General features: G+C 41.6%; 1 protein-coding gene across 1 annotated transcript in view; it reads left to right on the forward strand.

Moving 5' to 3' along the window:
• The window catches only part of TSPAN8 (tetraspanin 8), a 37,631-nt gene extending 15,657 nt beyond the window's left edge, over nt 1-21,974 (forward strand). The window contains exons 2-8 of the mRNA XM_061637816.1: nt 344-406; nt 2,882-3,010; nt 10,449-10,523; nt 10,606-10,713; nt 12,939-13,064; nt 18,940-19,023; nt 20,936-21,974. Of these exons, the coding sequence (XP_061493800.1) occupies nt 344-406; nt 2,882-3,010; nt 10,449-10,523; nt 10,606-10,713; nt 12,939-13,064; nt 18,940-19,023; nt 20,936-20,989 (639 nt within the window). The 3' untranslated portion in view covers nt 20,990-21,974. The remainder of the gene's footprint in view (nt 1-343; nt 407-2,881; nt 3,011-10,448; nt 10,524-10,605; nt 10,714-12,938; nt 13,065-18,939; nt 19,024-20,935) is intronic.
• The last annotated feature ends 1,392 nt before the right edge of the window (nt 21,975-23,366 follow it).

Here is a 23,366-nt window from a genome sequence, read left to right on the forward strand (position 1 = left end):
CACAACAGAGAGTGTTTTGCCAGGCCAATGACAGATATCAGGAAACAGAGATTATCCCTGGGCTCCTACTGGGAGAAAGGGTGGGAAAGAAAGAAAGAAAGAAAGAAAGAGAGAAAGAAAGAAAGAAAGAAAGAAAGAAAGAAAGAAAGAAAGAAAGAAAGAAAGAAAGAAAGAAAGAAAGAAAGAAAGAAAGAAAGAAAAAGAAAATATGATATTATATCCATTGTATGTAATTGTATGAAGTCAGGCAAATAATTGTACTAAACTTGCTGGCAGACATCTGCTGCAAAGTGATTGTTACACATTCTGTTTACCCTGCTGATCAATGTATTTACTTATACAGGTATGTGGCTGCATTATTCTGGGAATCTCTATATGGATGCGTGTAAGCAAATCTGCTCAAGAAGTAAGTCTGTTTTCTCCATATTATTCCATAATATTTACCCCTGTATTATTGATCTCAAAATGATTCAGACACACATACAGTATCTTCCCAAGGCTATGTTTTCCAAGAAATAGATATTCTAATTTTAATTTTAGAACCATGATGATAGAAATCATAAATTGTTCTGTTTTTTTCATTCAATTCACGTATGAGAAATAGCAAAACTTTATCCCAAGGGTTGGGCTACTGTGTGCTTTTAATATGAAGATAAACCTCCTTTATTTTATAGTATGAGACTTATCTCAGCCATCCACTGCCTCATAAATCCATTTCATTTTTTAAAATATAATGAAAGCATAATTCACTAGATGCTTCTTTGGCCATAACTAGTACCACTATGTTCAATGGGACTTGCTCCCAAAAAGGTGTGCACAAGTTTGCAGGTTTAAGCTCTTAAATAATTCAGGTATGCACTGAAATTGTATTGATATTAATGCTGTTGTGAAAGAAAGAAAGAAAGAAAGAAAGAAAGAAAGAAAGAAAGAAAGAAAGAAAGAAAGAAAGAAAGAAAGAAAGAAAGAAAGAAAGAAAGAAAGAAAGAAAGAAAGAAAAGTGTGCCGAATATATTTTACTGATGTGATCAGGGACAAGACCTGAAACATTTCCACTTGAAATGTAATATAAAGAACACAGATGAGTACATAGTATGAATTCTGGATGTACATATACATTTTAAGTCATATCCTATAGTGGGCCTGGGCTGCTGCTGCAGCTTCATTAACAGTGTTACTAGAGTCATCTTCTCTTTTAACAATCTGACCATTCAGATTATCATCTGAAGACTTTCTTTGGGTGCTCCCACTAACTGACGTATGGTAGGTTATGACCGGAGAGAGAGCCTTTTCAGTGGTGGCTTCTTATTTCTGAAATGCTCTACTCATGGAGGCCTGCCTGGTACCCTAATTACTCTCCTATAGATATTCCTATAGAAACAAAAGCATTTCTATTTTCCCAGAGTCCTAAATTTAGCATTTTTATCTTTGAGCTGTATTGATTTTTACTATCTGTTTGATCTGGACTGTAAGAGTTTTAGTTTCTTGTGTTAGCTTACATGCCTTTTTAAAAATTTTCTAACTTGATTGCATCCTGCTAGTTAGTTACCTTGGAAGCATACAGGTGCAGGAAATAAATTATGCAACTAAATGAATAATCCTATTCCTAGTTGGGAACATGTGGTCTCTTTGTGCTGTGCTGTGTGGCATCAATATTAAGGGATCCTGCTTCTGTTGAGCCCTGTTCACAATATGTGAATGTGAACATGTGGATGTAGGGGAGCTGGTCATGTGTGCTGGCCCCACCCCTTATCACTGCTCATTAGCAGAGGTTTGAATTGAGGGCCATTCCAGACTGGTGTTTTTATGGGTGTATTCTGCAACAAGTGATTGAATAGTGCATTAGTGGTGGAGTTATACTGGACTGTCCACAGTCCACACATCATTCTGCTTCATTAATTGTTCCAAGATGCTTCCCCAATGTTATTGCATTATTGAATTTTCGTCAGTATCCAGTCATTTTAATGATTGTTTTGTACTGTTTTAATGTTTTTTAAAAAATTTAAAATAGCTGTACGCTGCCCTGATATTTTATGAAGGGATAGTATATAAATACTTTTATGAATAAATAAATACATTATAAAATTGCCATCTGGAGGGGCACTCTTGGGCTTTTGCACAAAAAAAGTGAGACCAACAAAAAAGCCAGATCATTTGTGGTATGAAAAGTTACAAGATTTCAACAGGAAGCTACAGGACATGCACTGGTTGGAAGTGTAGCCATATGTCCAACCTGAAATATGGAAAGCACAGACAATATTGAAAGCCAGATCGCATACAACCACCCCTATACCATCATGAGCACAAATAATCAGCTACATATAATATTAAGGACATCTGGAGGGGCTCAGAGTCTATGCAGATACCACTATATGTACATAGGCACTCTTGCATTGGGGAATCCAGCAAAAAGGCAGGGACTACAATCCAACATACATGCATAGGCTCTGCTCAACCTTCCACTGAATGTATGGAGATGAGGAGCACAATGAGCAAGCACATTCCTGTTCTGCATTAGCCATGTGTTAATATCGGTGGATATGGTATGTGAACAGAACTTGAAGTTGATAGGACCATGCTTAGTATTGCCACTCCCCTGTCCTGCCTGTGCCCCTTCTCCACATGCACCTGAGCAATACAAAACATTGTACTGTGCAGTTGTCCTGTCCTAACTTGCAAGAGTACTGCAATGCCCCTGGGTATTGTGTAACACAAATGTGATGGCACAACTCTTGAAGTTTCACTTGTGTAAATACTTTTAGCACTGATCCCATTCACAGGAGACTAGTGGAATGAGTTGTTGGCTGGCTTTCAGGTTGTTTTGAGAAAAGAATGCCCTTTTTCTATTGATTGTATTTGAGGTCTTTCATCTCTGTCTTCACAGGAACTCCACATAGACAGCAGCCTGTTTGCCGGTGTTAATGTTCTCATCACAGTGGGCTCTATCATAATGGTGCTTGGTTTTCTGGGTTGCTGTGGTGCTGTAAAAGAAAGCCAATGCATGCTCCTCTTGGTAAGAGTGTCAGTATTGAACATTTCAACACTAAGCTTTCCAAACCAATCTTCAGAGTGATGAGCTCGCTTACTATCTCCTTTGCTTGATTGTGATTTGGGACATATTAAAGGAAATGATTTGCCATCTTTAAGAAGTTCCACAGCAATAGGCAGGAATTCCATTATTTGCAGCTGTGAACTTTGATCAACAAAGATAATGTCAGACAGAAGGGTGCAGCAAAGGAACGTCATTCAGAGTAGCTCTTACAATGATAATAAAATGGCTATGCTGCTGTAGGTTTCTGTTTCTTACCAAGTGTTCTCCAGAGCTGCTTTCTTCCATGCAACCAGGTGTGGAACACTTTGGTACCTAGTTTGAGTCACTATCATTACAAGGATGTTTTTCACAACTGAGAACGGCAATTGTTTTCAGAGGAATTTCCACATTCAGTGACACTTTTTCCAGACTGGCCTGCTGAACAATACTGGTTTACCAGTAGATCTTCCATAATAGCATGCACCAGAAAATAAAGCCTCCAAGCTCATCTGTAATGTCATGAAGTAAGCTCAAATGCAAGATTCAGTTTATAATCACTAGCCAGTAATGCCAAATAAAGATGTGCCTGCTTCGTAGGTCTCCAGCAAAGGCTTTGCATTGAGCACAGATTTATGAGCCACATATTTTACACACATTTCTGTGCACAAGCTCAAAGTGTCTAAGAAGGGGGGTGACGGAATGGAGGGAGTTTTCTAATTCTGTTGATAAGAACATAAGAACATAAGAAGAGCCTGCTGGATCAGGCCAGTGGCCCATCTAGTCCAGCATCCTGTTCTCACAGTGGCCAACCAGGTGCCTGGGGGAAGCCCACAAGCAGGACCCGAGTGCAAGAACACTCTCCCCTCCTGAGGCTTCCGGCAACTGGTTTTCAGAAGCATGCTGCCTCTGACTAGGGTGGCAATGCACAGCCATCACGGCTAGTAGCCACTGATAGCCCTGTCCTCCATGAATTTCTCTAATCTTTTTTTAAAGCCATCCAAGCTGGTGGTCATTACTGCATCTTGTGGGAGCAAATTCCATAGTTTAACCAGAGCTTGGAAAAGTTACTTTTTTGAACTGCAACTCCCATCAGCCCAAACCAGTGGCCATGCTGGCTGGGGCTGATGGGAGTTGTAGTTCAAAAAAGTAACTTTTCCAAGCTCTGAGTTTAACTATGCGCTGAGTAAAGAAGTACTTCCTTTTGTCTGCCCTGAATCTTCCAACATTCAGCTTCTATCTAAAAGTAACTTTTCTCTATCCACTTTCTCAGTGCCATGCATAATTTTATACACTTCTATCATGTCTCCTCTGACCCGCCTTTTCTCTAAACTAAAAAGCCCCAAATGCTGCAACCTTTCCTCGTAAGGGAGTCGCTCCATCCCCTTGATCATTCTGGTTGCCCTCTTCTGAACCTTTTCCAACTCTATAATATCCTTTTTGAGATGAGGCGACCAGAACTGTACACAGTATTCCAAATGCGGCCGCACCATAGATTTATACAACGGCATTATGATATTGGCTGTTTTATTTTCAATACCTTTCCTAATTATCCCTAGCATGGAATTTGCCTTTTTCACAGCTGCCGCACACTGGGTCGACATATTCATTGTGCTGTCCACTACAACCCCGAGGTCTCTCTCCTGGTCGGTCACTGCCAGTTCAGACCCCATGAGCGTATATGTGAAATTCAGATTTTTTGCTCCAATATGCATAATTTTACACTTGTTTATATTGAATTGCATTTGCCATTTTTCCGCCCATTCACTCAGTTTGGAGAGGTCTTTTTGGAGCTCTTCACAATCCCTTTTTGTTTTAACAACCCTGAACAATTTAGTGTCGTCAGCAAACTTGGCCACTTCACTGCTCACTCCTAACTCTAAGTCATTAATGAACAAGTTGAAAAGTACAGGTCCCAATACCGATCCTTGAGGGACTCCACTTTCTACAGCCCTCCATTGGGAGAACTGTCCGTTGATTCCTACTCTCTGCTTTCTGCTTCTTAACCAATTCCTTATCCACAAGAGGACCTCTCCTCTTATTCCATGACTGCTAAGCTTCCTCAGAAGTCTTTGGTGAGGTATCTTGTCAAAAGCTTTTTGAAAGCCTAAGTACACTATGTCCACTGGGTCACCTCTATCTGTATGCTTGTTGACACTCTCAAAGAATTCTAATAGGTTACTGAGACAGGACTTTCCCTTGCAGAAGCCATGCTGGCTGTGTTTCAGCAAGGCTTGTTCTTCTATGTGCTTAGTTAATCTAGCTTTAATAATACTTTCCACCAGTTTTCCAAGCTAACTGGCCTGTAATTTCCGGGATCCCCCCTGGATCCCTTTTTGAAGATTGGCGTTACATTTGCCACTTTCCAGTCCTCAGGCACGGAAGAGGACCTGAGGGACAAGTTATATATTTTAGTTAGCAGATCAGCAATTTCACATTTGAGTTCTTTGAGAACTCTCAGGTGGATGCCATCCGGGCCCGGTGATTTGTCAGTTTTTATATTGTCGATTAAGCCTAGAACTTCCTCTCTCATTACCACTATTTGTCTCAGTTCCTCAGAATCCCTTCCTGCAAATGTTAGTTCAGGTTCAGGGATTTGCCCTATATCTTCCACTGTGAAGACAGATGCAAAAAGTTCATTTAGCTTCTCTGCAATCTCCTTATCGTTCTTTAGTACACCTTTGACTCCCTTATCATCCAAGGGTCCAATTGTCTCCCTAGATGGTCTCCTGCTTTGAATGTATTTATAGAATTTTTTGTTGTTGGTTTTTATGTTCTTAGCAATGTGCTCCTCAAATTCATTTTTAGCATCCCTTATTGTCTTCTTGCATTTCTTTTGCCAGAGTTTGTGTTCCTTTTTATTTTCTTCATTTCCTCTTCCATTTTCTGAAGGAAGACTTTTTGCCTCTAAGAGCTACCTTGACTTTGCTCGTTAACCATGCTGGCATCTTCTTGGCCCTGGCGGTACCTTTTCTGATCTGTGGTATGCCCTCCAGTTGTGCTTCTAATATAGTATTTTTAAACAACTTCCAAGCATTTTCGAGTGATGTGACCCTCTGGACTTTGTTTTTCAGCTTTCTTTTTACCAATCCCCTCATTTTTGTGAAGTTTCCTCTTTTGAAGTCAAATGTGACCGTGTTGGATTTTCTTGGCAATTGGCCATTTACATGTATGTTTAATTTAATAGCACTATGGTCACTGCTCCCAATCGGTTCAACAGCACTTACATCTCGCACCAGGTCCCGGTCCCCACTGAGGATTAAGTCCAGGGTTGCCATCCCTCTGGTTGGTTCCATGACCAACTGGTCTAGGGAATAGTCATTTAGAATATCTAGAAATTTTGCTTCTTTGTCATGACTGGAACACATATGCAGCCAGTCTATGTCCGGGTAGTTGAAGTCACCCATTACTACCACATTTCCTAGTTTGGATACTTCCTCAATTTCATATCTCATCTCCAGGTCTCCCTGAGCATTTTGATCAGGGGGATGATAGATCATTCCCAGTATTAAGTCCCTCCTGGGGCATGGTATCACCACCCACAACAATTCTGTGGAGGAGTCCGCCTGTTTTGGGGTTTCGAGCTTGCTGGATTCTATGCCTTCTTTCACATATAGAGCGACACCGCCACCAATACGTCCTTCCCTGTCCTTCCGATATAGTTTATATCCAGGGATAACCGTATCCCACTGGTTTTCTCCATTCCACCAGGTCTCTGTTATGCTCACTATATCAATGCTCTCCTCTAAGACCAAGCACTCCAGTTCTCCCATCTTGGTTCGGAGGCTCCTAGCATTAGCGTACAGGCACTTGTAAGCAGTGGCAAGTGTCTTTGGCACTTTGGTTTGGCCTGTGGTAATTTTGCCCTTCTGAATTTATATCCTGTGCCCCTGCTCTCACAATGCCTACTTCCAGGCCTACCCCTTTTAAAATTTCATCATTTCTTTGGTCTTTATCCCAGGGGGGAGGTTTATGCCAAACCGGACCTTTCTCAGCTCCTGTCGGGTTTCCCCCCTCAGTCAGTTTAAAAGCTGCTCTGCCACCTTTTTAATTTTAAGTGCCAGCAGTCTGGTCCCATTCTGGTTCAAGTGGAGCCCGTCCCTTTTGTACAGGCCCGGCTTGTCCCAGAATGTTCCCCAGTGCCTAACAAATCCAAACCCCTCCTCCCGACACCATCGTCTCATCCACTCATTGAGACTGCAAAGCTGTGCCTGTCTGGCTGGTCCTGCGCGTGGAACCGGTAGCATTTCAGAGAAAGCCACCTTGGAGGTCCTGGCTTTCAGCATCCTACCTAGCAACCTAAATTTTGCTTCCAGGACCTCACGGCTGCATTTCCCCATGTCGTTGGTGCCAACGTGCACCACGACCACTGACTCCTCCCCAGCACTGTCTACCAAACTATCTAAATGACGGGCGATATCCGCAACCTTTGCACCAGGCAGGCAAATCACCTTGTGGTCTACACACCCATGACACACCCCACTGTCTATATTCCTAATGATCGAATTGCCCACTACAAGGATCCCTCCACCCCCTGGAGATATATCCTCGGCACGAGAGGATAGCTGCTCATCCCCCAAGGAATGGGTCCCTTCTAAGGGATCATTTCCCTCTTCCTCAGCTGGATGCTCTCCTTCCCTGAGACCATCGTTCTCCATGATAGCAGGAGAGCTATCATCGTTGGAGTGGGACACAGCTATAGTGTCCCTGAAGGCCTCATCCACACACCTCTCTGCCTCTCTCAGCTTTTCCAGGTCAGCCACCTTGGCCTCAAGGAAATGAAGTCATTCCCGGAGAGCCAGGAGCTCATTGCACCAAGAGCACACCCACGACTTCTGTCCAACAGGCAGATAGTCGTACATGCTGCAGGCAGTGCAAAACACTGGAAAGCCCCCACACCCCTGCTGGCTTCTTACCTGCATAGTTTTGTTTAAGGTTTATTACGTTAATGGATTGGGGACTGTGGTTTAGTTGAGGTCAGGGAACAGACTGGCAGAGTGGGGGGCCCTGGCTTCCTCGCCCTGCTGCAGAACTCGCTCTGCTGCTTAACTCACCTTGACACTTTGTCAGCTGGGGCCTTGACGCTTCGTCTGCTTATGGAGCAGGCTCCCTCACTAGGGTGCTCTGACTTTATATGTGTGGCTGGTCCCTCCCAGCTACTGCTGCCAGCCAATGATGTGTTAATTGAGGCTGATGGCTCAACTATCAACTGGGGCTTAACTCCTTAGGATTATCTCAGGCTTCCTTCCTTTGAAGGCAGGAGGGGGGGCCTGTTTAAGGACTTTGACTAGTGGTACTAAGAAAGGTTAACTAGCTTTTACTCTATTTTTATTTTATTTGCTGACAACAACCACTTTTATCAGTGCAAGTTCCCCTGTAGTTTTAAGTGGTGCCTTGCACTCTGGCCTGGACAAACTAGACTAGCTTTTGGCTGCTTTTAATGTAAGCAAGAGGCTGCGACTTCCAGGCAATAAATGTTAATATGTAGATATGGTGTTCTAATCCTTACTAGATCTGGTGCTCCTTTGTGGGATCCAAACCCCAAGAAAAGAGGAAAGAATTCATATGTTGAATTAAGAGCCAATGTGGTGTAGTGGTTAGAGTGTTGGACTAGGACCTGGGAGACCAGGGTTTGAATCTTCACTCAGCCATAAAGCTCATTGGGTGACCTCAGGCCAGTCACTGCCTCTCAGCCTAACCTGCCTCACAAGGTTGTTGTGGGGATTAAGTGAGGAGAGAAAGAACCATGTACACCACCTTGAGCTCCTTGGAGAAATGGTGGGCTATACAATAAAAAAAACAAACCCAGAAAGGATTTTGGGGCTAGAGCATGATCTCGGGAGATCCACAGTCAAATCCAAATAGATCAGTCAAGATCACAAGATGTAACATTAGGGAGAAGCTGACAGTCTAGCATCACAGCTGGGCAAAATAAAAATCCAGATGAAGTTCTTGAACTGGAGCAGGACAGAAAAAATCGCATAAAGCAAACAATTTTTTTACCAGCTTTCCTGGTAAGCAGCAAGCTGTTCCTGTTTTCTTCTGCTAAGAAGCTGGGAATTAGATAATAGCTGGGTATAACTGCCATTATAACCTTTCTAGAGCCTTGTTTAGAAATATATGTGTGATTGGGGTCACACCCAATGGCTCTGCCCTGACTTCCGTACATTCAAGGGCCCGATCTGGACACAGCCTGGATGTATATAGCTGAAAGTGCACACAGGCTCCCATATGAGCAGTCCCTACACTTACTTTTTCTAGGGTATGGATCACAGAGCAAATGCATGGCGGTTGGGGCCAAGGCCAATATGTGTGACATCTATCCCCTCATCATGCTTTCATTTTTACACAGTTGAACAGTGCAATGCACACAGGTGTAGTAGATCAAGTCTGGAAGCAAGTACAGAATCAGCAGTTGTATTTATTCTAGAGGATGCATTGTGATAACACTTGAAATTGTATACCCAGATCTATATACTCTTTTATTTTATTTATTTATTTATTTTAAAAAAATATCCTGCTTCTTCCTCCCTTGGCACCCAAACAAACTCAAAGAGACTGACAACAGTAAACTATACACATGCTAAAACCAAATCCACAAAATGCATTTAACAGTCATCAAAAAGCACCAATATAATAAAAATCTAACAAATTCCTAGGAAGAGGAGGACTGCAAGAGGAGCACTGACTAGAAATTTGGTGTAGCTTAGCCAACTATGAAGTGGAACCTTTTCCTTCTTAATTAAAATTACAGGTATTTCTTTCTCATTCATAACTGTTTGGTTTCACAGCACAATCCTAATAGCATGATCTGCTGTAATACGTGATTTGTCTGATTTTATGACAAGCCCCATATATTGCCTTTCAAAAATTCATTCACTGTCCATCTTCTACATAACTCATCTAGACACAATTATACCCATACTACTTTAGGGCATGTTGTATATCTTATTAAGTGTTGCAGCACATTAAAAATAAAATGCATATGGTCTAGCTCAAAAAACTATACAAAAGTGCAGTAGGTGGTGATGCACACTGGAAGGATGCAGTTTATCATCAAAATTGAAGGAGAGTGATATGCAATTCCCATGAGCCCTGGGGGAGACAGAGTCCACTGTCACCTAAAATGATTGCTGAAAAACACTGTGCTACAGAGTTATGACATTCACATTCAGAGTTACTTTTCAGCAGATGCTGTTTTTCTCACCTTGCATGGGAAGTTGGATTTTCCAAAATTCTCTTTTTCACAATTATAAGGAGTCCCTATTTGACGTAGTCACTCTGGCTTTAAAATATGCTGCTTTCCCAATGTAAATTTGCATTTCAATCCTAAAAATGTCACAGGATGGAGAAAGTAATAGGTATATATTTTACCCTGCTTGAATAATTATTTTTTCTCCTTTTTGTTTCTTTTCCCCATCAGTTTTTCATTGGACTGCTAATGATCCTGCTTCTTCAAATTGTAGCAGGTATTTTGGGAGCAGTGTATAAATCTCAGGTATTGTATTCTTTAGTTACATTCGCTTATTTCTAAGGAACTTGTATCAAATATGCTGATTTATTTTGTGTTCCTTTTCTAGATTGAAGAAATCCTTGACAAGTCCTTAGCTGAGGAGATTGCATTGTTGAAAAGTACTACAAGCAATGATAAAAACTTTCGAGACAATTTTCACAAATTTGAGATACAGGTAAACAAAGTTACTTTATAAACATGGGATTTGTATTCCACTTGCTTCAAAAGCTCAGAATGAACAACTGTGTTGGACAACATATACACCAGTTTCTTAGCTTTAAAAAAGGAAATATTAGCAGGACTGTGTATTCTTTGTGCTTAAAAACAAGTCAAAAACAACCCAAAATTCTGTGCCCCAAAAAACTGACATTCCCAGCTGGAATAAATTGTGAAAATGAAGCATGGATTCTCCCACGCTCTGCAAGTTATTGGGAAGAGAGAGGGAACCCATGCAGTCTACTAGACTATGTTGTCTGGATAGGGTTGCCAACTTTTCTACTGCCATCTTGACCTGTACTTTCTAATGGTGGCTTGATGTTCAGACATTAGCTGGTGATTATATGTATTACTTATTTCCCTGTTGTGTAGAATGCCTACTGATTTTATAGATCAAAGCACAAAAGATTAACTTGTCTATTTTCTCTCTATTCAGTTGGCAACCTTATAGCTGACTAGTCTTCCGATACACTGGGCATTACCCACACAAACTCAAGGTCTATCTTTGCAGAATCAGAGTATAGAAACCTGTATTTTAAATAAAGAACACTGAAAGTGAAATTATTGCTCCTTGGCAAGTGCTTGGACTTGGGAAATGCCTAGGGCCCCAGATTGTAGAGGAACAGAGCCGTTTGGTATTTGTTATATGCACAGTTATAAGTTACATCCGGTTTTGGATCTGAACCTAGACCACTTGCACACATTAAGAGGATTTCCAGACTGTTGCTGTTGTGCAGGGGTGATTTAGCTGTGTGCTAGCAAATTCAGATTGTATAATTCAAGTGGGTTTGGTGCAATTTCACAAACCTGCTTCCAATCCCCCCCCAACCCTCAAAAGTCCAAACTTTTTGTGGTAACAAAAGCGATGAGAATATGCACTGGAAAGGGTGGGATAACAATAGCTTGATGTGACATTGTATAATCTCCCTGCAAATGAATCAGAATGGATGCTCAATAAACAGCCAGGCTCATACATCTTCTCCACAGACTTTGTGCTAACAAATCCAGATAAAAATTGAATGAAGAGGTCACCTGGAAGCAGAAATTCCACTCCATCCCATCCTCATACAAGTCAGAGCTGGGAGATATGTGTGTGGTGGTATTGTGGGGGGGGGCTCCTAAAGTCTGACTTGTTGAGGCAGGTAATCAGGAGTCCCATTACTCCTCCTGGTCAAGCTACTTCAAGGCATCTGACACAAGAAAGGGTTGGGTTTGTCGTATTAAAAAAAGGAATGCAGCAGATACTAGCCCCAGTGCATAGGCAATGAAACTCACACATAGTCTTTGAAACAGCTCATGGCAAGCATCTGCTTTAGCTTATGGTGGGATGACTGTTCTGCTTCTAGTTTTATGTGGTGCCTGAAACATCTTGATTCTGCTGTAGCAACTGACTTCCTACTGAACGAAAATGTGAACGAGGACAACGTTAATAGCTTCAGAACAAGCCAGGATATTAAGCCAACTTCACACTAGTATAGAAATGTTGTAAATAAAGGCATACACCATACATTTAAAGCACATTTGAATGACATGATGTCCCCCAAAGCATCCTGAGAGCTGTAGTTTGGGAATTGTAGCTCTCTGAGGGGTGAACTACAGTTCCCTGGATTCTTTGGGGGAAGGTATATGCTTTAAATATATGGTGTGTTGTATGTAGCCAAAGAAAAGTAATCTGCCTCTAGGAATAAGGCATTTATTTCTAAAGCTTTTGATCTTGAAATGAATAGTACCAGCTGATGTTTCAAAACAAAACAAAAGCTTAAAGTAGAGTATTGCAAGTTCTTTTTCTTTTCAACAAAAAGTGGACCTTTTGGGTAAAATGGGACCAAATTCTAAAAGAAATCAGATTGAGTTTTGAGAACCTAAATAAAATGTCTCTGGATCACAAATATCCCACAAAAGGATAATTACCATTGCAAGGCTTTTGCTTTTCTTGAGAATTCCTGTTCATTTGTTACATTTAGTCTGTTTCCCCCTCCTTGACTTTTTTTGGTGTGAGTATCATTTCTCCACAACAGTGTGAATAGCCATTTAGCTTGGTACCATTATTACTGGTTTTTTCTATATGCAGCTTTGTTTGCTTTTTAAACAAGTACTCTGAGATGTTCAGCATCTTGGCATATTCCATTTTCCTCATCAGCAAACTCTCATAGTCTCCTTATTGATTTTCTCCTCTCTATGTAGAACAAATGTTGCGGTTTGCTTAATGGCCAAGAGGACTGGAAACCAAACCTTCAAACATATCATGGCTGTGAATGTAGCAATGAAGACTTAGGGACAAAGTTCTGCACAGGGTCCATGTATACGAAGGTAAGAAGAATTATACTGTGTTGCATATTTTCCACAGAGGAGTTACTGAACAATTATTTGAATATTCATGGTGTCAATTATACATTGGTAATGGTTTGCTCCATTACCTGTCCCAAACTCTGGTCTCCTTCTCATACCTTAAAATGGGAGAACTCATGTTTCTGTTGCCTTTCTTGCAGCCCTGTTTACTGAACAAGCTAGAGGCCATGTGATATATTTAACATGGTTAATGGCCCTACCACAAAATAACTGCACATTGCACACTGTATACAGTCTACCTTGGGATACATTGAATGTGTTGCTTCTAGCATGTAAACCATGGTTATTAAAGATTTGGAAATCTCCTTTAATCACTGCTACTGAATTCTGAATTATAACAAAACATGTATTACATTCCAGACTTAAATACAAAAAGTATTGTAGCATTTCCCCTGTACTGTCATATGTAGTGTGCTATTCAGCACCTGATGTATTATGAATATGAACGCTTGTGAATATGAACAATGTTTGCAAGAAATAGAGACTGAAAGTGCCACAAGCTATTTATAATTCTAAGTTTTAGGGACTTCACATTCACTATCACTGTGGAAAAAGTGTCCTTTTGCATTTTGCTTATATGCTGCTTTGTTCCCTAATGGAACTCCCAACATCAAAATTTTCCTAGTGTTGTGAACTCAGGTCCTCTTTCTTTTGAATGTAGGTTACTGAACACTCATGGTGTTTCTGTGATACATGGTTTATTTACATACACACACACATGTGTGTATGCATGCATACACACACACACAGGGCTTTGCCTCTGTACACTTTGGTGCCCCCACCAGGACTGCCAACACACACAGAGAGAACTCCCAAACAAACAAAAAGGCATTCCCAACACACACACACACACACACACACACACACACACATCCAGGCAAGTCCCCAAACTGCCCCCCTGCAATTCCCAAAATGCCCCCACCCCACCAACTCCCAAAGTTGCCTCCCAGGCACTTGCTGCTGCCCCATTTAGGCAGCTTACCAACTTTCCACCTTCCTGTGCTGCCATCACGGCACCACCCCGCCTCAATCACTCACCTGCCTCCTATGTTGCTGCTGCTCGCTCGCTCGTTTGCCCCCCGCTCGTCCCCACACACTTGCCTGCCCACCATCCTTGCTTCTCTCACTCCCTTACCATGCTTGTCTGCTATCCTGCCACTGCCCCCCGCCGTGCCCCCCAACAGTGTGATGGTGTACTACAATATTCTATTGTTAGACAGATATATAGGCTGAGTATGCTATGAGGGTTCACAGGATTAACTCTAACAGATGTTGCATCCCATCTGATTTCTAGAGGAGCCCCCAATGCAACAGGATTAGATTAGATTCTCATACAGAACAGTCAGGCCGCTATGTCTCTTTCAGACTCTATTCCAGAGGCTTTTGGCCCATTCACAAAGAGCTGAACTGATGACCCTCTTTTGACCAGGACATGTCTGGACAAGATCTTACCAAACTAATTCCTATACTCTTGCTAATCCTGATCTTTTACTTACAGTCAGACGGTGCATACACACAAGATTTTATTCCAGAATCGATAGAGACTCAGTACTTGTTTTTTCTACATAGACCACCACAATATAGATCTATTGCATATTTTTTGCCCTTGAAAAGTGCTTCTTTTCATTCTGAAAATAAAAGCTCATTTCAGATTGTTCTATATTACCATGCAGCCTGTCCATTTGAAAATAGATTTAGGTGATCCTAGCAATGGGGGCTGTATCCATACCTACCCGGTGATGTTTTGGGTGGCTGTATACCAAGATCGCAACCATCACTTCCTTCTTCATTCCCCTAGGGCAAATGCAGGGATGAAAAAGGCATGGATAACCTAATCAAGGTTTTTTTCCCCCAAATGCCTATCAAGTATCCACACCTACCATTGTGATAGTAGGATCTAGAATCAATCTAGATTGAAAGCAGCATGTTGAGGATGAGCATGAATGATTCTAGACTGAGAAAACTACATTTTTGTGCTACAAACCAGTTAGTGTGTATGCAGCCAGTGTCACTGAGTTTGTGGGGTGGGGGAGAATCCAAGAGAGATATATCAGACTAACTCCCCAACCCCATTACAATAAAATTGCAAAGGGGTCCAGACATTGGTTATATCTAGAGCTGCTTAGCTTCCTGATGAACTTCTTCTGACCAGCTCTTTCAGGAAATAGGTGGGTCAACAATGGGAAATAAAGAGATTACGTATGAACCTGGGTGGGTCTGTCAGTAAGTGTTCATACAAGAGAGAAAAGGAGAACATATCACAGACTTAAATACTGATTGTATCAACAGCTTGGTCAGCAAAAAAAGTATTATAAGTATTACCTATTTATTTGGTTTATATGCCACTCTTCCTCCCAGTAGGAGCTCAGGGCAGCATACAAAAGCACGAAAAACACTCTAAAACATCATAAAAACAGACTTTAAAATATATTACAACAAAACATCCTTAAAAACATATTAAAACAAAACATCTTTAAAAACATATTTTTTTAAAAAAGCTTAAAAACATATTAAAAAGCAATTCTAACACAGACAGACTGGGATAAGGTCTCTACTTAAAAGGCTTCTTGAAAGAGGAAGGTCTTCAGTAGGCACCAAAAAGATAAGAGAGATGACATCTGTCTAATATTTAAGGGGAGGGAATTCCAAAGGGTAGGTGCTTCCTATATTGTGCAGCATGGACTTTCTCATGAGATGGTATCTGCAGGAGGCACTCACCTGCAGAGCATAGTGATCGACTGGGTATATAAGAGGTAAGACAATCTTTCAGACATCCTGGTCCCAAGCTGTATAGGGCTTTGTACACCAAAACCAGAACCTTGAACTTAGCCTGATAGCTAATAGGTAGCCAGTGCAATTCTTTCAGCAGCAGGGCGACATATTGGTGATACCCTGCACCAGTGAGCAGTCTCGCTGCTGCATTTTGTACCAGCTGCACCTTCTGGACCAACCTCAAGAGCAGCCCCACATAGAGCACATTACAGTAATCCAGCCTGGAGGTTACCAGTGCATGGACAACAGTGGTCAGGCTATCCTAGTCCAGAAATGGCTGTAGCTCTCTTACCAGCTGAAGCTGGTAAAAGGCACTCCTAGTCACTGAGGTCATCTGGGTCTCTAGTGACAAAGATGGATCTAGAAACATTCCTAGGCTATGGACCTGATCTTTCAGAGGGAGTATGATCCCATCCAAAGCAGGTAACTGACCAATTATCCGAACTTGGGAACCATCAACCCACAGACCTTCAATCTTGCTAGGATTCAGACTCAGTTAAATGGCCCTCCACCAGCCCACAGCTGAATCCAAGCCACAGTCCAGGACCTCTCCCAATTCAGATGTTACAGAGAAACAGAGCTGGGTATCATCAGCATACTGCTGACACCTTACCCCAAATCTCCTGATGATGGCTCCCAAGGGCTTCATACAGATGTTAAACAGCGTGGAGGACAAGATGGTACCCTGTAGCATCCCACAGCACAACTGCCAGGGAACCAAAAGACAATCAGATGCTGCTATTCTCTGAAGACAACCCTAGAGATAGGGTTGGAACCACTGTAAAACAGTGCCTCCAATACCCATCTCACCAAGTTGGTTCAGAAGGATACCATGGTCAATGGTATCAAAAGCCACCGTGAGAGATCAGGTAAGAATAACAGGGTTGCACTCCCCCTGTCCTGATAAAGGTCATCCGTCAGGGCGACCAAGGCAGATTCAGTTCCATAACCAGGCCTGAACCCAGACTGGAATGGGTCAAGATAATCTGTTTCATCCAAGAGTATTTGCAATTGCTGCACCACAACCCTCTCAATCAACTTCCCTAAAAAGGGGTATTTGCGACCGGGCAGTAGTTGTCACAAACTAATGTGTCCATAGTGCATTGTTTTAGGAATTGTCAGATCACTGCCTCTTTCAGGGAGCCTACCGCTCCCTACCACAAAGATACATAGACCACTCCCTGGATCGACTCAGTTAAACCCCCTCGGCAAGCTTTAATAAGCCAAGAAGGGCAAGGGTCAAGAGGACACATTGCTGGCTGCATAAGTAGACATCTGCATAGATAAAATGTGCATTTGCTGCTCTTTACTGGTGCTCTGAACCAACAAACTGTGCCAAATGTGTCCTACTGCCATACAGACAGAACTGGGTGAAATAGGGGCAAAGCCCTAATGGGAAGGGGCATGGGTGAAGACAACTTGCTTAATGCTGCAATCCTATGCACACTTACCTGGAACTGGGAATAAGCCTCATGGAATACAGTATGTCTTACTTCTGAGTAAACATGCATAGAATTGTGCTGTGAGCAAATTCAAGGATAGTAGTGTGGCCCCCTGGTGATCGTTAATGATCCAATTCCTTTTTCATTTTGGATGCTGTGGAGTGCTGGCTGTGATGGGAGGCTCCCGACTATGCCAGGCTCTGCTGGAAGCAGCTCTCCAGCACAGCAGAGATGTGGCTCCACTAGGAGCCTGCCAGCACCATTGGTGCTCTGCCAGGGATAGCCAGCCTGGAGGATGGAGGGCTGGTGGAAGCCAGCAGGAGCCCTGAAAATGAGGAGTTCTGGAGGAGTGGGGGGATGAGCCATGGTGGGGGAGGAGTCGTGGTGGGAAGATCTTCCTCACATGAGATCCTCCTTACTTCAGACCCCTCCCCCAGGTCCCAATCCCCCTTCAAATGAGGTCCTGATCCCCCTTTAACATAATTTTAAATATGCCCCATTGCGGCGTACAGGCAGTGCTTACTCCTCAGGAGGCCTGTTTGTGGGAGCCGGTGCTTCCCAGCTGGCTTGTGCATGCAGCTCCTGACGGAGCCAGCATTCAGCTGGGCCAGTGGCTCCCAAGCAGAAGAGGGATCCCGCAGAGCTTTCCACCTGCTGCTCCTCCACCAGCCCCCCTTCCCGCCAGCTTCCCAGCAGTTGGATTCCTCTGCCCAGCAGATAAGCAAGTCAGTGTCTTCCCCCTTGCTACTTACAATCAATATCTCATTCCCTCCTGCTGCTTTCTGTCTGTCAATTACAATCAACACCTCATTGACATCAGTGAAAGGGAATACACTTTTGAAGAACTCGCATAGAAAGTAAACTGATAAAAGTATCGCTCACACTATTGATGATTTCAAAGTGATTTTAAAAAAAAAAGAATTGGGAAAAAAGAAGAATGAATAGGAAACCAGGCACAGAGGCTTGCTACTTCAACATTTTCTCCGCAAAGATAGAGAATATCAGAAATAATAATTAATCCAATGGCAACTCCTATTACTGCAGAAATGGAGCCCATTGCTACTTTACTCTGGTCAATGCCTGAATAAAAGATTGCCCGGGAAACCCATTTACGCTGCCTTGAACTCCATGGTGGAGGGAAAGTGGGAAATATACTAAATCAAGAAAGAAGCAATTTAAAGAGCAATGTAATAATAATAATGATAATAATAATGATGATAATAATGATAATAATGATAATAGCAAGCAAAAGTACATAGAAACCAATGTTTTAAGAATGCTCGAAGGAAGAAAACTAATGTAATGTAATGTACAGCTCTTGAGCAACAATGAAGAAGACCTTGCTTTTCTTATATAAGTTTTTGTGTGTGTGTGTGTGTGTGCATGTATGCAGATAGATATCCTGTCTCTGATTCAGATTAGACTTGCATATCTATTTTAAGAAGGTAGGTATTTTGCTGTGTTCTGCTTTGCCCTTTTGTTACCAAATCCCAAGTGACCTATAGTTGGCTCCAGACTGGAGATTCCTCTAGTTTAGCTCATTGTTAAGAGTTCATGTCAGAAGACTATGAATTGCTAGCCATTTCCCCCCTTGTATTAATTTTGTCTTTCTTGTCTTTCAGTCTTGCAAAGAAGTAATAATGGCTTTCTTGAAGAACAATATGGTCATAGTCATGGGGGTAGCATTTGGCCTGGCATTCATTGAGGTACATCTAAAACTGTTCTTGCTGGTTGTATCTCACCCTTTCTCTAAGGAGCTCAGGGTGGAAGTCCCATATTTATACAGCACATTAAGCTCCAGTCAGCTGTTTATGTGAATGTGTGTGTTTAAAGTGATGAGAGAGGATCCTGATGCGTGCTCCACTTCCAGCCTTTGAACTGAAGAAGACTGTTCTGGGAGAGAAAGAGCTTAATAGCAGTTTGCCCTAGCTAGGAATGAATCAATCTGTCAATTTTGGTTTCTCCCAGTTGCTCGTTTTTTGAGTCTTAAACTCAGTTTACCACATTTCCACTTCAATTTGTGATTTTGTTTTTTAAAAAGGCCTCACAAAAATAATCAGCATTTTGGTGCACATTTCTCCCAATATTTTTGTATGAAATTGTGCCTAACATTTTTGCAAGCAAGTTTTCCTACTGCAATGCATTTGTAATGTTATTTTCACTAATATTTGCATTTTTGTACACATTTTTTGAGTTAGAGAATTATATAATAGAATTCAGATGTGTGTGCAATTTTTGAAGGATTGCTGTTTTAGTTTGCATATTGTTTTGAGAAGTGCAGACTAGGTAGGCTCACTTCGATATGCAAACTGAACTGTGTTTTATCTCCTACCCCAAGTCCTAGCCAAGAAGATAGACTGGACCTTTCTCACTTCTCCATCTGATGCTGCAACTTGGAACTTGCCACACAGAGTCTGCAGCCACACAGAGTGATTTAATTTGGCCACTATAGTGTGCATGTTGTCCAACAGTGTCTACTGTTAGCCCTTCACCCAAACATGGTTCTGTGTATGTTTTGAGCCCCTTGCGGTTTCTTCCTTTGTCATTATCCAAGCACTGCTGTGAAACAGCTGCTATGCTCTTTCTAAGCTTCATTTGAAACTGGAAGGAGCTGTAAAATGTGATCGTATAAACAACTGTTAGTAGGAAAGAATAACAAATGTTTAGTAAACAAGCCAACAACAAATCGTATGATAATTGTGTGATAATTAATGATGTGGGAAATATGCAGGCTGTGAGGTGAGGAATTGCAAAACTGGCCATCATCTTCATTACTAGAGTTGTGTAAATCAGTTTCTAATTGAAACTGATCCTGACCTGACCTTGTATCCATATCCATATTGAATCTGAATGTGTGTGTGTGCATGTATGTTTTAAAGGAAAACTAAGTTATGTCTTTTTAAAAATGGCCCATCTTGTACATTCATATTTGTTGAATAATAGGAATGTACATTTGAGAGATGCTTACCCACAGGCAGACTTGTTCAGATGCAAAACTAAACCATAGTTTTGTACTACACAAGCCTGGGTGAGGTATTCCTGAGGGTTGGGGGACTCTTTGGAAAAGTACAGGGTATGGCACAGAGGGCTGCATCAGTTAGGGGGGATATCCAAAAACTGGATGCCCCACTTTTCATCAGTGTAAGAGCTTCCACTAGTGCAAGGCCACTATTGGATAAACCATTAGAATTACTTCATGGTTCATTTCTGATGAACAGTAGGGTTTCAGCCCAGAACAGTTCTATCCTTGAGAGAGAAAGAGTATGAAAAACCTTCCTCAAAGGGTAAGAAATTATATTCTCTCTCTCTGTCTCCCTTTATAGCATATAGCAGCAATACAAAGGCCATAGAAGGAGATGTCTTCACTCGTTAAAGCAATCCATCTTTCAGAATAAATTTAAGTTTCCCATGGTGTAGTATATATGGGTTTAATAAAAATCACACTATTCTAAAGTCATACTTCTAAAAACTACCTTGGAAATGGTCTTCAACCTAGCAAATTTCTTCTGTATGTAAATCCAAGAAACTTGCAAACAAAATGTTCTTGCTACGCATTTGCCTGTATGTGGGGGATATCTGAAGCTGCCAAATAATACCATAAACATCTTTCTTTTCCAGGTTCTTGGTCTTGTGTTTTCAATGAGCCTTTACTGCCAAATCCAGAGAAAATGAAACCATGAAAGTGTCAGAAATATGTCACCAGCCAAATGAGAAACCTTTGTAGATTGAGACATGGATGTTTGGTTTGGCACTCCCAAATAAATGCCAGAAGTAGCTGTGATGGTAACAGCCGAAAACTGATGGATAAAGATTCTTTGTGACTTATGAAATACAATCTGTTTAAAATTAGATAAATTAATGCTCTGTCACTGGATTTCTTTAATGCAATACATACCTATGTGTATACATTTTGTCGCCTTTTTAACTTGAAGATTACTCCTCAACAAAATGAAGCATTTAACTTGCCACATATTGTATTGACATAATGCAGTAGCATTTTCCAGACTTCTGATAAGCAAGATATACCTTTTTTGTTTAGAATTAAAACTGGATGCACACACTTCACCCTTACAACTGGAAAATGTTTACTTATCACGGGTGGAGAATCCATGTCCCTCCAAAGGTTGTTGAACTCAAATTCACATCAACCCTAGCCAGCAGGACCACTAGTCTGGGATGATGGGAGCTGTAGTTCAGGAACATCTAGAGGGCACCAGGCTAGTCCCTTGACTAATAAAAGTACAATTGGCCAGTCCAAAGGAGTCCTCCCATCTGTGTTTCTGCATTTCACTACCTTTTCCAGATATACCTGATGAAGTCAAATGATCTGACCCAGTAGAGCCTGGCTTGAAAGGATGCAAGGCTAGAGCAATGATTCATGGAGAATTGCAGAGACATAGATGAGTGCATATTTTGGGTACACATGAGCTTTTCATTGTTTACAGTACAACCCTATACATGTCGACTCAAAAGTGAGTTCTGCTGAGTTCAGTGGGACCTACTCCAAGGTAAGTGTGAGACTTCAGCCTTGATTAATTTTTTCTCATGGGATGCTAATGCCTCTCTGGTAGCACATCAGCATTTTTGTGTGAAATTTTCTATTACCTATTTTTATATGTAATTTTGCCTAATATACACATTTTTGCAAAGCGCTTGTCCCCAATTATTAGCAATTTTGTATGTTGTTTCACTAATACATGCATATTTATGCACATTTTACCATAGTATATGTTTTTTGTGCACATTTCTTGGCTGCAGAACTGCATTGCAAAATTCAAATAGGTGTGAATTTCAAAGGATACCTGTGTTTCAGCTTGCATATTGTTTTGGAAAATGTGAATTTGGTAAGTTCGCCCTTACATGCGAACTGAACTGAGTTTCCCCCCATCTCTAAGTGGCACAATCTTTGGTAGTTTTAAAGAACAGCAGCATAAAACATTTTCATTTCAATCTGCTTTTTATGAATGGCTATTAATCTATTGACTACTACTGCTTAATTTCAAGGAGGTGTTTTATTGTTTCAGTTAAATTATTGTTTTGTTATCTTTTATTATGATGATTATGATCATTGTATTTTTTCTTGTCTTGTACATGACCTTGGAGGGACAATTGTATCATACAGCTTATTAATCAGATAATCAATAAATATTAAAAAGAAAAAGGTTCTCTTTCTCATCTCTGACAACACTGCATCTGCCTTGATCACATTTCTCCTTCTCTGCCAACACTATGTTTGCCATAGAAGTGACAATGAGGAGGGTACAGTTCTCTACCTAGTCATAAGAGAGTGATGAGTAACCTCTGAGGTCCAGTTCAGATCTATTCATTCCCCATCAGCATTTAAGAATCCCTGAGGCCCAAAGTTAATGTGATATCAGCAGGTCTTTATCTAGAGCAGCCACTTGCACATCACAAAAAAATGACAAAGGGGGACACAGATTTGCTTTAAATTTGTATCTGTTAATTTATATGTGTAACTACACATTTTAAAAATAATTACTATAATTTAAATGAAGCCCCACCTGCGCAGCATGGATAAGTGGGGCATAGTTGTGAGGAGGGAGAGATGCTGCCACGGCCATCTTCGTTAAGTGCAACGTCGTGGATCGCAGCGTTATGTGTGCATGACGTGCGGCAGGGAGGGGAGGGGCCATGGGCCTATTTAAGGCCAGGCCGCCCCTCCTACCTCCTCTTTCAATGAGCGACGCCCACCCTGCCCTTCCTCTCTTATAGTGTGTTCAATGGTCACTTCGGGACCAAGTAGGAATTTTTACCCTGCCCACCCTTGTTTGGCGGGCAGGTTTTTTGCCTACTCCACACTGTGAGAGTGGGATGGAATCGGGTTAGGGGGCATTGTGATTAATAGGTGAATTTGGCTAATTTGGCTATTTTGTTATGGTCGAAGTTTAATTGCCCTAGGAGGGCAGTTTATAATTGGGGCACTGGTGTGGGAAGGTGCGGAAAGGGAAATAGGTAAGGACAGCTCGGTGGCCCCCTTAGGCACCTTTGGAGGTGATTGGCGGTTCCAGAGGCCTGTCTGTCAGAGCTT

The sequence above is a fragment of the Rhineura floridana genome, chromosome 8 (assembly GCF_030035675.1).
Source record: "Rhineura floridana isolate rRhiFlo1 chromosome 8, rRhiFlo1.hap2, whole genome shotgun sequence".
Lineage (NCBI taxonomy): Eukaryota > Metazoa > Chordata > Lepidosauria > Squamata > Rhineuridae > Rhineura > Rhineura floridana.